Below are 15,259 nucleotides of genomic sequence, written 5' to 3'. Positions count from 1 at the left end.
CCGTCTCTGATCCTCAGACCGAGACGGACCAGGACCCCTATGCTGTTCGGGCTTAGACCTGGACCATCGTGAAATGAAGGACTGAAGGCCGCTAAGCGCGCCTTTGCCTCCCTGAACTTCTCGAGTAACCAAGGTAACCAAAAATATTCGGAAAGAGGACCAAGCCTGGATTTTATTTTGTGTTTTGTGTGCGGCAGTCGTCCGCGAGGGGCTGCCGCTTTACTTTCATTTTGTGTTTGTTTATTTTATTAAAGTCTTTAAATGTTCGCCGGTTCCCGCCTCATTCTTCCCGCGACTACAACTGTGTTACAAGTGGTTTACTGAAAAAATTGCTCTTTCTTTACATAAATTTAATTATAATTAAAAATTTCTTAGGGATAAAAAGTTTATGCTCTAAATTATTATAAGGTTACAATTAACAACAGAGCCCAAACTTAAATGTAATTACTATTTATTTTAAATATAATAATCAACACTGCAGTTTTTAAATTAACTTTTAAATTATAAACATTAAATTTTTTGTTGAAATATAATCATTTACACAGTGGCTCTCATAACTTGTTTCATAACAGATTTATTTAAGCATACATTAAATAATTAAGACATCACTAACAGGTAAGTAAAGTATAATGATTATAAAGTCTAATATTTCGCGAAATGCTCTTCTCTAGACTTCATTTCTCTCGTGAAATAATGAGCTGTGGACATTGATAACTTGCATTGAGGTAAAGAAAAAAGGACATAATTTGAAAGATGAGACTTTGTTTCTTATCAATAAACAATATATAAAACTGGAAGTTTCCAATTAAGTTCCACTCGTGGTTAAAACAATGCTGTATTTGTTCGGTACACATGCACACCGAACCAAAAGACCCGTACCAAAAATTTTCGATATGAATACGTGTACCGTTACACCCCTAATAAATAGTGTCTTGAAAGGGATGGTACAGTAGCCTTTGACTTTTGTCACCTCCTTTTTTCTTGTACCCTATCCTTTCCTCTCAGAATCATCCCTTGTTCCTCTGAGAGGTTTTCATATTGCCATTTTCCTTGAAGTATTTGGTAAAGTCTGTAAAGAAATTTTGTTGTGTATTTTCTGCTTGTTCTTGTGTGGAATAAACTTCATTCATTCAGACTTTGATCTATGGGTCAGCAGGTGTTCACCCTCCAGTAAGCTCAGTGTCTGTTCTGTGCGCCCTTTGACCCTTCTCACATTATAGTTTCCTTGCATTTGTAATATTTTTATAGTTAGCTTATTTTTTTCCTTATTCACCTGATTCACTCCAGCTACAATGTTCTAAACAGACACACAGAATGTTTGATTGTGAATGCTTTGGTCCATTGTCATAGCAGTAACTGATCTGCTTCATTTACTCTACTATGTTCATTTCTTTATTTCAGTTCCTGATGTTGGAATTTTAAAAAGTGGATATGAAAAACTGAGTGTTTTGATGTTTATGCTGGTTCTTCACAGGACTTTAATGCAGGGCTGGCCATCACTGTGGTGGACCTGACGGCTGCGTGTGTGAAACAAGTTGAGAGGAAAGGATTTGAGATCACTACACCTTTCAAATCCTTCTGGTAAACTGCTAAAATATTATATACTGTATATTAGCATAAGGCCAGGAAAAACAAGAAAGAAAAAGAAAAAAAGAAAGAAAATCTCTTATCAAAATAAAATATTACCATAAATTTACTGGTAGATGTTGTTTTAGACAGATTTCAGGTGACCTTCAAACAGAGTTAAGCTTCTTACCTGGACTTTCTTAACACAATTTATGCTTTACTTAATTATTTTAAGTTTCACTCAAGGTCAGACTTGGAAGATTACGTTTTCTTAGTGTAAATAATAATTTATTTACACAAATGCCTCCAGATTATGAGTTCAGAGATGCTCTAAATTTCAAATACAGATTCTGATTACATAAACATGCTATTATTTCAAATGCTTTCATTTGCAGAATAGTTATTTAGAAAATTAACTTCTAATAAAAATTGCATTTTTGCTTGCATAATATCATATATACTTTTTAAAACCAGAGTGTGCAGCTTACCTTGACAGCATTTTATCCTCTAGCCAAATGATATGTTAATTATAAATGTATTTTATTTCATTCTTTCTCTATTTAAAAAAATCTGTCTAATATAAGGGACATTTCAATCCCATTTGTGTGTACTGTGAAGATGTTGGAATCAACTGTGAGCATTAGTTAAGTCCCTCAAGTGTGTGTGTGTGTGTGTGTGTGTGTGTGCCTGTGTAGACATTAGACGGCAAGAAAACTCATTGTTGTTTGGAGCATAGTCATACTGTAAGAATTTGAAATAAGTGACAATTGATAATCAGTGTTGGAGAGTAACTAGTTACATGTAATGGAATTTAATGTAACAAAATAAATGTAACCGTAATCAGTTACAGTTACTGAGAAAAAAATGTGTAATTAAATGACAGTTACTTATGAAAATGTACACACACACATCCTGTCATAGCTATGCAAAGATTTGATTTCAAAAACAGTATCATAGCTATTAAACTATTTCTTGTTATGGTTTTAAATCTATATTTAACCTCAGAACGATCTCAAAATAAAAAGAGGTGCTTTTGTGGTGGACGTGCTTTAAAAATAAATTATTATAATCTTAATTCAAATGATGAAGGATTCTGACATCGATGAGTGTTGAGTACTACTGTAAAGTTAACCCTGCCTGCTTTAAATGTTTCAAAATGATTAACATTTGAAAACATTCGTTAGAAATTTAGAAAAGTAATCAAAAAGTAATCGAATGTAATCAGTTACATTACTTTAATGAAGTAATTGAAATAGTTACACTACTTATTACATTTTAATTAGGGTAACTTGTAACCTGTAACTTATTACATTTCCAAAGTAACCTTCCCAACACTGTTGATAATATGCAAACCTCAAAGATCAGTGAGTTCTGAAAAGAAGGTAATTGCTGTTCCAGTGTGGGATTTACCTATTCTGCCATTTTAAAAACTTTTGTTGATCTGCTCTTCACAACTGCATTGTATTCAAGTGCAAAAGGGATTTCAGAGATACTTATAACTCTGGGAAGAATTTTGAAAGGATGTTTTGGGCCCCCATAATCCAGAGTCAGGCAGTTTACTCCTGGACAAAAATCTGCACCATTTCTACATTCCCTAGGAGAGGGCGTCCTACAATCCTAAGTTCAATAATGTGCTGAAGAGTCCTTAAACAACATACAAAGAATATAAAATGTGTTGCTTGTAGAAAACAAATGGCTGTATTTACTCCAAAATCTTATTCAAAAGTTAAACTATGCTGGAGGGTATATAACATTATGAAGCTTTTCTGCTTCGGGGCCTGAAACTTATTTAGGCACCAGTGAATTCCAAGTGACTTAAAAAGTAAAGCAACTTATTTAATGTATTGTTTGGATATTTGTTTACTTTTTAAATCACAAGTGAGAGATGTCTATTGGTTAAAAAAATAATCATATTAATCACATCCTAAAACAAAGATTAAAATACACTCACCGACCACTTTGTTAGCTACACCTTGATAGTACCGGGTTGGACCCCCGTTGCCTTCAGAACTGCCTTAATTCTTCGTGGCATAGATTCACCAAGGTGCTAGAAACATTCCTCTGAGATTTTGGTCCATATTGACGATGATAGCTTCACACAGATTTGTTGGCTGCACATCCATGATGTGTTTCTCCCTTTCCACGTAGTCCTAAAGGTGCTCTGTTGGATTGGGTGACTGCGTAGGCCATTTGAGTATAGTGAACTCATTGCCATGTTTAAGAAACATGTTTGAGTTTAGAGAAGTAGCCATCGATGCGGTCTTCTGCTTGTGTAGTCTATCTGCTTCAAGGTTCGATGTGTTGTGCTTTCAGAGATGCTTTTCTGCATACTTCGGTTGTAACGAGTGGTTATTTGAGTTACTGTTGCCCCTCTATCAGCTTGAACCAGTCTGGTCATTCTCTAACCTTTGGTATCAACAAGGCATTTTTACCCACAGAGCTGCCGCTCACTTGATATTCTTTCTATTTCTGACTATTCTCTGTAAACCCTAGAGATGGTTGTGCATGAAAATCCCAGCAGATCAGCAGCTTCTGAAATACAGTGCTCAGACCAGCTTGTCTGGCACCAACAACCATTGCCACGGTCAAAGTCACTTAAATCACCTTTCTTCCTCATTCTGATGCTCAGTTTGAACTTTAGCTGATCGTCTTGATTATGTCTACATGCCTAAATGCATTGAGTTGCTGCCATGTAATTGGCTAATTATATATTTGCATTAACAAGCAGTTGGACAGGCGTACATTATAAAGTGGCTGGTGAGAGTATGTTAGAAGGCTGCATTGGGATTGGGATCCCACGGGACCCAACGCAAATCTTGTGGGAGCAGGTGGTTTTACCTTTGCTGGGGGTGGGAGTGGGCAGTCAAAAAAATATTGCATGGATCCCGCGATTTGGCACATAACAAGAATGAGTTGCATAAACGCTAGGCTTGCTGCGGTAGTCAGTGTTACACGGTTTGGTCGTACAACGATTACATTACTTGCCCACCGTGTCACCACCCCACTGTCGTTAGCTGGAAAACGTATGCTACAATTCTTAACTGAAAGGGTCTGCTCTGCTTTATACAGACAGGGTTGCCAGGTCTGTAATACATATTTACATTCACTGTTCTGCACATTGATCCATAAACACAGCTCAAAGGTTTTCTACCACAAGCTGCTGAGTGCATGTGATCGCAAAATTGAAAGTTAAAGTGAACAGCGAGAGCTCATTCAAGAGCGATTTCAATACCCCGCATATTGATAAGGCTCCCTGATGCACGGAAATTGTATACAGTATTAGAATATTTGGGAGCGGGCGGGAATGGACACAAAAATTGTGTGAGCAGGCTGGAGTGGAACACACACACTTTGTGGGAACGGGCGGTAATGGTCGACGGAAATTCAGCGGGAGCAGGATTAAGAAAATAGTCCCGTGCAGGGCTCTAGTGTATGTTTGCATTTGCACCATTATAGAAATAACCGTTTCTGAACCATTACTACAAAATTCCAGATTTATAGAATATAAAGTATTCATAACTTTTCTCTCAACTGTAACTGGAATTATACTTGAATTGTTTTAACCAAACACGAAGTGAGTAAACAAAAACATTTCTACTTACTATAACATTCACTACCTAGTTTGTAACATTTCAGGAAATGTGAAACTTTTGTCTTGGTTCATTTATCAAGGCGTTCTTACTTAGGAGTTTTACCTCTTAGTATAAGTGATTGCACCAACTACAATAAAATATGGATTAAACGGCTGAACTTTGCGAAAAGATTAGTGTCAAACAGTTGAAACTTTTCTACCTGTATATAATGAAATTGAGTGCTTGCATAGCTGGACGGTGTGAGATTTACTAAAGGCAGAGAAAACTCCATCAATTTCTCCTTTTTGAGCCTTTTTAGTATCATTTTTTCAGAGTTTGTTGCCTGCTGTGTTATTTTCTAGCAGCCACTCTCTCATTATGACTGTCCTGCCACTCTGATACTATCTATCTGAAGCACACTCATTATTGATCTGTTTTTTCTTCCTCTTCTCATTCTTTTTTTTTCTTTATAAATATCAGCTTTGTTATAATGGCTGTACAGTACAGGCATCGCTCACCTGTGACCCCACACAAGCTGATGTTTCCAACAAAGCAGCCATTTGCAGAGGCCTAATCGATGTTTTCGTATTTGTTTTTTAATGATCCTTTTATGACTGATGTAGTTCCCCTGCTAAAAAAAAAGACACAACAATAACAACAACAAACAATGAAAAGCTATCGCTTTCTTTCCTTGGCTGGTGCGCATTGTTAAAGATTTTTCCTCTTTATCTCTTAGCTTTGTTTTTGTGCACAGGTCAGAATATTGATCTGTTTGTAGTTGCGTTCTGAACGTTGAGCGATATGAGGCTGGCCGACTATTTAGCATTAGTTGTTAGCAAAATAATTGGAATTTTTCAAAGAAATTACGTATCAAGGTCTCTGTGCTCATTTAAAATAATGGGCACAGAGGGGGTCATAATGGAAATGAAAGGCAGATTCAGAGCTATTACTGGTTTTACATTTAGACTGAACTTGTGTTTGCCATTGTTATTTGTCTGCTACTTGACCTGGGCCCAGTGGGACTCAAACGGTTTGGTTTTAGGTCAGGATGAACTTAACCAAATAGAACTTTGAGTTTGTGTCTAGTTTTGGGTTTGTTTTTAATTATAAAATAAATATCTTATGTTTTATGTTTAACACAACATATTTTGTTCACACAACACACACACACACACACACACACACACACACACACACACAGAGACTCCTTATATTTGAGTCAGGGCTTAGCGAACTGATGGTGAAGGATTTCAGGCCCTGTCTTAAAATTTGACAGTACCCGATTTAGGCTTCAACTAAAAGGGATAGTTTACTCAAAAATGTGGATTCTGTCATTCATTTACTCATCCTCATATCATTCCAAACCTTTATGACTTTCTTGCTGTCATGGAAGACAAAAGAAGAAATTCTGAAAATGTGTTAATTGCTCTTTTCCATGCAATCCCAATGAAAGGGGACTGAAGCTTTCAAGCTTCAAAAAAGACATAGAAGCACCATAAAAGTGTCATAAATGGTCAATATTATTTATGTGCTGTATTCCAAGTCTTCTGAAGTCATGTAATTTCCCTTCAGTGAGCTGTAACCATTGCAGAACTTGTGAACAAAATTTAATGATTATTTTTATGATACTTTTTATAAAATCTTTAGTCTCCATTTATTGTAGTACATGAGAAAGAGTGACCAAGAGTGACAGTCTTAAGAATTTCTCTTTTTGTGTTCCATAGAAGAAAGTCATGCAGGGAGATGTACCTTTAATGTCAGTGCATAAAAGGTGCTGTAACATTAACCAAATTTCTTTCTATTGTCAATAGTGTAGCGATATATAAAGCCCTGCTCATATAGAAGTCGCTTTCAAACCAAGCAGCGAAATGTGTAAAATCTGTGTGGGGCAATCTTTCACCTTCATATGAAATTCTTGATTTGGATTTTGCCCATGAAAATTAGCCAAACAATGGTGAATGTGACCACCCCTTCAGGCCCGTTCATACCAAGGGCAATCACCATAACAATAAAGATGTATTTATTTATTTTTTTAAATCATTCTAAATTTAAAGTAATAGGCACAGAGGAATGATATTATTGGAATCACTTTCAGAACAATTTATTTAGCTGATGAATGGTGAAAACATTAAAAGCTGATCAGAGTCAATAATGCTTTAAAAAGCAGAGCGAGTGCCTTTATTTAAATCACCTACTATAATACTTGATGTGAAATCAGTCTGATAAAATTTATGTAAGAGTTTTGTGTTATTTGTGTCAGTTTCACAGTGGAGTCGGACCGTGAGAGAGAGGAATGGATAGAGGCAGTTCAAGAGTCCATCGTAGAGACATTGTGCAATTACGAGGTGCTTGAGAAGGTTTGGTTCAACAAGTCCAACAGGAAGTGCGCCGATTGTCAGGCTCCTGAGCCGGAATGGGCCTCCATCAACCTATGTGTGGTCATCTGCAAGAATTGTGCAGGTAAGAAACAATTATGAACACAAAGAGCAGATCAAGAACGGACACAACAGGAATGGAACATGAAACACGCAATGTCTTTACCACACACCTTAAAGCATCAAGCGATAAAAGTTCACATGGTTCCTGTGTCTTCTGTGTAAATTGGTTCAAAATTTCACTCCACATGCACTACTGATGAAAAGTTTAGGATCAGTATGATTTTTTTTAAAAGAAATTAGGTTTTATTAAGCAAAGACTCATTAAATGAATCAAGTGAAGTTATGTTGTCAACAAATATATTTACATTTTCAAAAGAAAAGAAAATCAAACAAAGACTATTGCTTTTGAACTTAATTGAGTAAAAAAAAAATGATCACAGTTCCAACAAAAAAATATTCAATTTCCAGTTTCAGATATTAGAGTGATTTCTGAAGGTTAATGTGACACGGAAGACTGGAGTAATGACTGCTGAAAACTCAGCTTTGCCATCACAGTAATAAATTGCACTTCAAAATATATTAAAATAGAAAATATCTATTTTAATTCTTAATAATATTTCGCAATAATACTGTTTTTGCTGTATTTTCCAATACATAAATGCAGCCTTGGTGATCAACAAATTAAAAAAATCTTATTGACACCAAACTTTTCCACAGCAAATGGACATTAAATATGAAATATCTTCTCACTGACTGTGATTGTGTCATGTTACACCACAGTTCAGCATGGACAGACTAATTGCTTGTCGTTGAGAACTTGACACAACACGTGTTTTTAGGAAACTTGTTTTTTATTTGTACTTTAGAGGTACAGAGTAAATGTTCTTCATAGCCATCTTTTTTCTCTTTCTCTCCCCTTCCTCTATTTCACTCAGTATAGTAAGGTACCGTACACACTCATACACACACACACACACACACACACACACACACACATCTTACTCCATCTCTTCTCTCTTCCTCTGCTCTTTTCCCCGATATTGTCGTTGCTTAGATTATTCTGACCACCCTCTGACGCCATAAATTAACTCATTATTTCAGTTATGCAGTCATTTAATGTTACATTAGGTCACAATACAGGAGGAACCACTGGCTGAGCGTGTGCAAATGGCTGCTGAGTGAGCCATCGAGTGGGGAGACACTTTCTCTGAATGTGCACCGCAGCCTTCATGGAATCTATGGCACAGACACTTTAATTAGCTGCGCTTCTGCAGCCGACAATTAGGAGAGTGAGAGCGAAATACTGGGAATATAACGAACAGCTAACGATTAAATGAGAGCAAATTGTCTTCGGTGGGAGACGGAGAGGGTATGAAAGAGAGAGACAGGTGAAGTTATTTCCTCTTTCTCATGATCCATATTCACATTTATAATACTTATCTAACTTTCCCACTTGTTTTTTTTTTTTCTCTTTCTACCCCACCTCTCATCTTTTAACACACTGTGATATCAATCAGCATCCCTGGCTGTGTGACATATATTCGGGTTTGTCTGTTTCTTTACGCATGTAATTGCAATAAGCTCTTTAAATCGAACTCTGTGATTGGAGACATTCCTCAAGTGAGGCTGTGGTTGCCATAGAAACTCCTGGTATGCACATTTTTCACTCTTTCTTTTAATAGTTTCAAATAAGGTAACAAAGAGAAATTTCTCCACCCTTCTGATGGTTTTTGTTCTCTTTTGATGCTTTAAATAAGGTTTCACTGAAGCAAACGCTGTGTTTAAGGTACTTTTCTGTCTTAGAAGTTTTCTTAGATGGCACTACAAAACCTTTAACGAGTGCCCTTAATGCACACACAGTAACACGCACACAAAGCATCTTTAGTCCCGTCGGCTCTCAGGTGGCTCTAATGATCTTTGATGGCAAACTGGTACTCTAAAATGCTGCTAATTATGCCGGAAAATCACACACTCCATATTCAAATATGTGTTCTCCCTGCCATGTTTAATTAATCTGTTTCTCGCATAAACAACAAGTACTACGGTGCCTGGAGTTCAGCGAAATAAATGCGCAGACCAACAAACACAATGAATTACTTATGATTCATTAGCAATTAATGGCTTTTTCGCGCCTTTCATTTGCAATTATAGCTGTGGCAGGCTGGAGAAAAGAGTGCCTGAAAAGGATACGATGAAATTAATAATGAGTGTGTGACTCTGTCTGTATATGTGTCATACGAGTTGTTGCTTTATACCATTTAGTGTGAAGTTGTGCTTAGTTTTGAGGTTAAGCAGGACACTTTCAGTTAACAGGAAGTTTTAACATCTGTATTTGTGAATTTTACATTGTCTGTTTTAGATGTGAATAGTCCAGATCAGTATCTATTTCCAGGTCAGCATCGATTCCTGGGTCCTGGTATCTCAAAGGTCCGCAGTATGAAGCTAGACAGCAGCATATGGACCAACGAGCTCATTGAGGTACCGATCTGTTGTGGTAGTCACTACTTACATATTGATTTTATAAATCTATAAATCCTATAGATTTATATTTACCCACCCTGATGTCATTCCGAACCCTTATGGCTCTTGCTTATCTTTGAAACACAAAGGAAAATATTTGTAATGAAATCTGAGAGACTTCGTTCCCTTCACTGAAAGTCCACTCCATGGAGGCAATAGAGGGATGAAATGGTTTCATTAAAAATATCGGAATTTTTTTCTGAAGATGAACAAAAGTCTGAGTTTAGAATGACATGAGGGCATGATGGCAGAATTTAAATTTTTGGGTGATCTTACTTTTTAAGTGAAGTATATTGTCCTCACGTTCTGTCCCTCTCTTTAGCTGTTTTTAGATGTTGGGAATAAAAATTCCAACAGCTTCTGGGAAGCAAATCTTCCCCCAGAGGATGAGCTTTGCAAGCAGCCATCGCCGGAGCAGCGTGCATCCTTTATCCGCAGGAAGTACAAAAAGAGGAAGTACAAGAAAGTTCTAGAAGGTCTAAACACTCAAGAGGAACTCAACAAGGTGTGTGTGTGTGTGTGTGAGAGAGAGAGAGACTCTGTGTGCTAACGTTGGCCTTTGGATTAGTGCTATTTTTTTCTACCTCATTAAAAGGCCCATTAGGCCTGGAGATGTTGGCGGCTGTGTGTGTGTGTGTATATACATCTGTTGCTGCTGTGGCTCACCTGGTAGCCCAGGTGTAAATTAGGGTTACCATGGTAACTGGCTTTCTCCAATTTTCAGAGCAGGTTGCCAGGGTTATAAAACCATGCTAAGATTCTGCTTTCTTTTTGCATAGCTACAAAGTGCTGTAAAGTTATAGTTGGAAAACACTTTTTTTTTTGACAGGATGTTAAAGAAATTGAACAGATGATAATTGGATGTGTTATGAGTTAACAAGGTTTCTTGTGCATAATTCATAATTATTCTGTATCTGTGTGTGTGTGTGTGTGTGTGTGTGTGTGTGTGTTTTGATTGTTCCTACTGAGTTTGTCCACATTACTCTTTCCTAAGCCAAAAGATGCTGTTTTTCCTCCCCGTCAGCACTAACACAGATCAAGCCTGCTTTTGTTTTCTGGAGAGGGGGGCAAAAGAGAGGGAACAGAGGGGGAGAGAGGATTGGAACTGTGGATTAGGTGTATGTGAGATGAGAGCAGCACTGGGGAGTTTTCAGGGGTTCTTCTGAAAAAAGTTATATGATTGTGTGTGTGTGTCAGAGAGAGACAAAGAGAGTGAGAGGAAGATAAAAGAATACAGTGCAGGTACATACAGAAGTGAGATTAGATTATAAATGGAAGGGTGCGTCTGGGACAGACACAAACAAAATGTTCCAGAAAAATCTTCCCTGCTCTCAAAGTTTTTGTTTAAGCCCTGATGTGATATATGTCTTTAAGTTTTCATTTTAGCTCTTGTCTGATACTTTCGTTCAGCCTGAAGTTTCAAGCAGTAGTCAGCCTGGCAGGCAGTGGTTTTGAGTTTATGAGATATAACAACAGTTCAGAAGAAGTTCTTTGTAAAAGTAAAACCTGAAAGTGCCTGCATCGTTGGGACCAGCCAAAGTAAAGTAACTGCTTAATAAGCATGCAAATTTATGTGAAAATTAATATGTTTATATGCAGAAAGGTTTGTGTGAAGGTCAGATTTAGCAGATAGAAATTATAATTTGCTCAGTGTGATAGGAGTCCCCACCATAATAGAAAACAAATGGATGTTTATGTGTGTCCATTCAACTGTGAGCTTTTGCAGATCTTAATGGCATCTCATAAAGAAGGCATCTTAATGGCATCACACACACATATGATCAAAAGTGACAGTAAAGACATTTATAATGTTATAAAAAAGAGAAAAATCTGTATCAAATAAATGCCGTTCTTTTGAACTTTCTATTCATTAAAGACTGCTGTAAAAATGTATGCTGCTTAAATATTAAGCAGCACAACTGTTTTTCAATAATAATAAGAAATGTTTTTTTGAGCACCAAATCTGGTGCTCCAAAAATGATTTGTGAAGGACCATGTGACACTGAAGACTACAATAATGGCTGCTGAATTTTATTTCAGTCTTTGCCATCAGTGGCATAATTATCATTATGTTGTATTTGTTTGATTATGTAGAGCAGGGGTGGCGAAAGTCGGTCCTGGAGAGCCGCAGCCCTGCAGAGTTTTGCTTCAACTCTAATCAAACACACCTGAACAAGCTAATCAAGGTCTGAAGGGTTATTAGGAAGCTACAGGCAGGTGAGTTTTAATTAGGGTTGGAGCTGAACTCTGCAGGGCTGCAGCTCTCCAGGACTGGAGTTCGCCACCCCTGATATAGAGTATGCATGTACTGTATGTGTATATGGGTCAATGGGTGTATATGTGAATGTGTGTGTGTGTTTGTGTCTTTATCTGAATTATAGTCCACAACTCCAATTAGAATCAGTGACCTCCAGAAAGTCTCTTCAGCAAATGTGACCTAGAGAACATGTACACACACACACACACACACACACACACACACACTAACCTTGGGGTTTATGTCATTGGAAGAACATTTTAAGGTCACCCAGACACCGAATGAAAGGGAACTGGTGTTATATACTTTTTAATCTGGTACATTACATAAAAGTTATGAATAACTTTTAAATATAATAAAATATTAAATAAAATAATAATAAAATAAAATATAGAATAAAATAAAATAAAATAAAATGTAAAAATAGAATAAAATATAAAATGAACTTTATTTGTCTAAATTTAGTATTGTCATCAAGTAAATAAATAAGTGACACTGATCATGTGACTGTTTGTACATACATCTCATATAATGCTGGAGACAATGATCATCAGGTTGACACAAAACTTGTGGAGTTAAAGCATGTGAAGTGTTGCTATCATTAAAAAAGAGGCGAACCAAAATACTTAAAGGGGTCATATGATGCGATTTCAAGTTTTCCTTTCTCTTTGGAGTGTTACAAGCTCTTGGTGCATAAAGAAGATCTGTAAAGTTGCAAAGACTAAAGTCTCAAATCCAAAGAGATATTCTTTATAAAAGTTAAGAGTCAGCCACACCTACCTAAAACGGCCGTTCTAACACGCCCCGACATATCTACCTCACTATGTGGCAATATTTGCATAATGAGTCCCAAATGTTCACGCAAAGAAAGAAGGCGTGGTTTCAGTAACCGCAGTTAGTGTTGAAGCAGCATGTCAGGGAGACGCTGTGTGTTTCTAGGCGAAAGCAAAAGCACTTTATTTGGCCTTCCGAAAGTAGATGCATTTAGGAATCTTTAAGATTACTTACAACAGAACAGCAATGCATTTTATGGACGACCGTTTCGTGAACCTAGGAGAGGAGGTAATTCCGACTTTACTATGACAATCTGGCGCTTCTGAATCAGCGACTGTACGTATGTTTTGTTACTAGTTTAAGTATTTATTATTGACTGTTCAAATGCGGAGTTTTGCGCAGCACAGAGTAACCCGTCATGTGTGTGTGTGTGTGTGAGGGGAACAGGGTCACATCACAGGAGAGTGAACTGCCTGTCAGAAATCATAGCACGTCAGCTGTCTTAACCGCGGCTTGTGTAATACATCATCACTGTGTCTGTCACGCGACTCTGTTGCCCTTTCGGGCTTGAACTGATGGTAAAACTAATGACATTATTAACTGTCTTGATATTTACTTTGAAAGCTGACGCTCGCGATTATGGTAAGGGGCGTTACATTTCCGACAGGTGCTTGTGGTGTTCGGCCAATCACAGTGCACTGGGTCAGCTGGCCAATCAGAGCGGACTGCGCTTGTCAAAGGAGGGGGCTTTGTAGAAAACGAAGCGTTTGAGAGAGGCGGGGCATAGAGGATCTACAATAATGTACAGTATTTGAAAAATAATGTGTTTTTTGAACATTAAAGCATGTCAACATATTCTGTTACACCAAATACACAAAATAATGATCTTTAAAATAGCATCATATGACCCCTTTAAATATTCTGATATTTGTTTATTTATTTCCAGTTCAGCTTTTTACTCAAATTGTTATGCTAATAACATACTCTTCCAACCAAACGTTTGGGGTTGGTAAGATTTTTAAAAGTCTCTTATGCTCACCAAGGCTGCATTTATCTGATGAAAAATGCAGTAAAACAGTAATATTGTGACATGTTATTATATAAAAAAAAAGTTTTGTATTTTATTATATTTTAAAATTTAATTTATTTTCAGCAGCCATTATTCCAGTTGTCAGTGTCACATGATCCTTCAGAAATCACTCTGCTGATTTGGTGCTCAAGAAATTATCAGTGTTAAAACAGTTGTGCTGCTTAATATTTTTGTAGAAACCATGATACATATTTTTCAGGATTCTTCAATGAATCATTGAAAAGAACAGCATTTATTTGTAATATATTTTTGTAACAATTTGAAAGATCAATTTAATGCATCTTTGCTTTAATAATTTCTAAAAATAATTTAAAAAAAAAAAAAAAAGTTCGAACTTCAAACTTTTTAATGTTTTTTTTTTTTAAAGAAAAAATACATAAAGAAAATCATTTGAAATTATAAAATAATTTTCACTGGTAGTCTGAGATGTTTTGATTCTTCTGTACTTGGTAGTGGTACACTGTAAAAAATGACCGTGAATTTAACGGTAAAAGACTGTAAAAATGTTACAGTAAAAACTTGTTAAATGGTTAACGGTAAATTCCCCTACTATATACGGTGAAAAACTGTATTGGACATTACATGTATTGGACATTAATTTTACGGTAGTATACCGTTTTTGGAAGTGAAAAAGACTGTATAATTTACAGTGAATAACCGTAAATTGACATTCCCAGAATTCCCTGTGTTACATTTCAAATTTGATGTTTTTTTGTTGAAATAACTATGTTTCTTCTTAGTTTTTTCTTATCAGTTTTGTATATTAGGGTTGTGTGTTACACCTAATGTTGTTAAATGAATGTTTATTGCATTATTTCAGTTTCATGTGTGTTACCATGATGGTGTTTGGTGCTTGTGTGAATGACACTGTGCAATTTCTATATATGTTATTATTTAAAAGCTGCTTGTGATGGGCTTTGGTTCATCATGTGACTTCCTCATCACCACCTGCATTTGGTGGTTATCAGTGTATTACAAAGCTACAAAACAGATTTCAGTACTTCAATAAGTTGGTATATTAACATTATATCAGTTAATGAAAATACGGTATTTAACTGTAAATTTAAGTTAAAACCGTAAAACCTAAAACATTGCTACCGTA

General features: G+C 36.4%; 1 protein-coding gene across 1 annotated transcript in view; it reads left to right on the top strand.

The window, feature by feature from the left end:
- LOC107711563 (arf-GAP with Rho-GAP domain, ANK repeat and PH domain-containing protein 2-like) overlaps positions 1–15,259 on the top strand; it is a 122,222-nt gene that overhangs the window by 58,799 nt on the left and 48,164 nt on the right. Inside the window, exons 10-13 of the mRNA XM_016516552.1 lie at positions 1,475–1,581; positions 7,399–7,598; positions 9,909–9,994; positions 10,359–10,541. Of these exons, the coding sequence (XP_016372038.1) occupies positions 1,475–1,581; positions 7,399–7,598; positions 9,909–9,994; positions 10,359–10,541 (576 nt within the window). The remainder of the gene's footprint in view (positions 1–1,474; positions 1,582–7,398; positions 7,599–9,908; positions 9,995–10,358; positions 10,542–15,259) is intronic.

Source organism: Sinocyclocheilus rhinocerous, unplaced genomic scaffold (genome assembly GCF_001515625.1).
Source record: "Sinocyclocheilus rhinocerous isolate Xijiao unplaced genomic scaffold, SAMN03320098_v1.1 scaffold837, whole genome shotgun sequence".
NCBI classification, from domain to species: domain Eukaryota; kingdom Metazoa; phylum Chordata; class Actinopteri; order Cypriniformes; family Cyprinidae; genus Sinocyclocheilus; species Sinocyclocheilus rhinocerous.
Note: the sequence above shows the minus strand (reverse complement) of the source record. Positions and strands in the feature narration are given on the sequence as shown.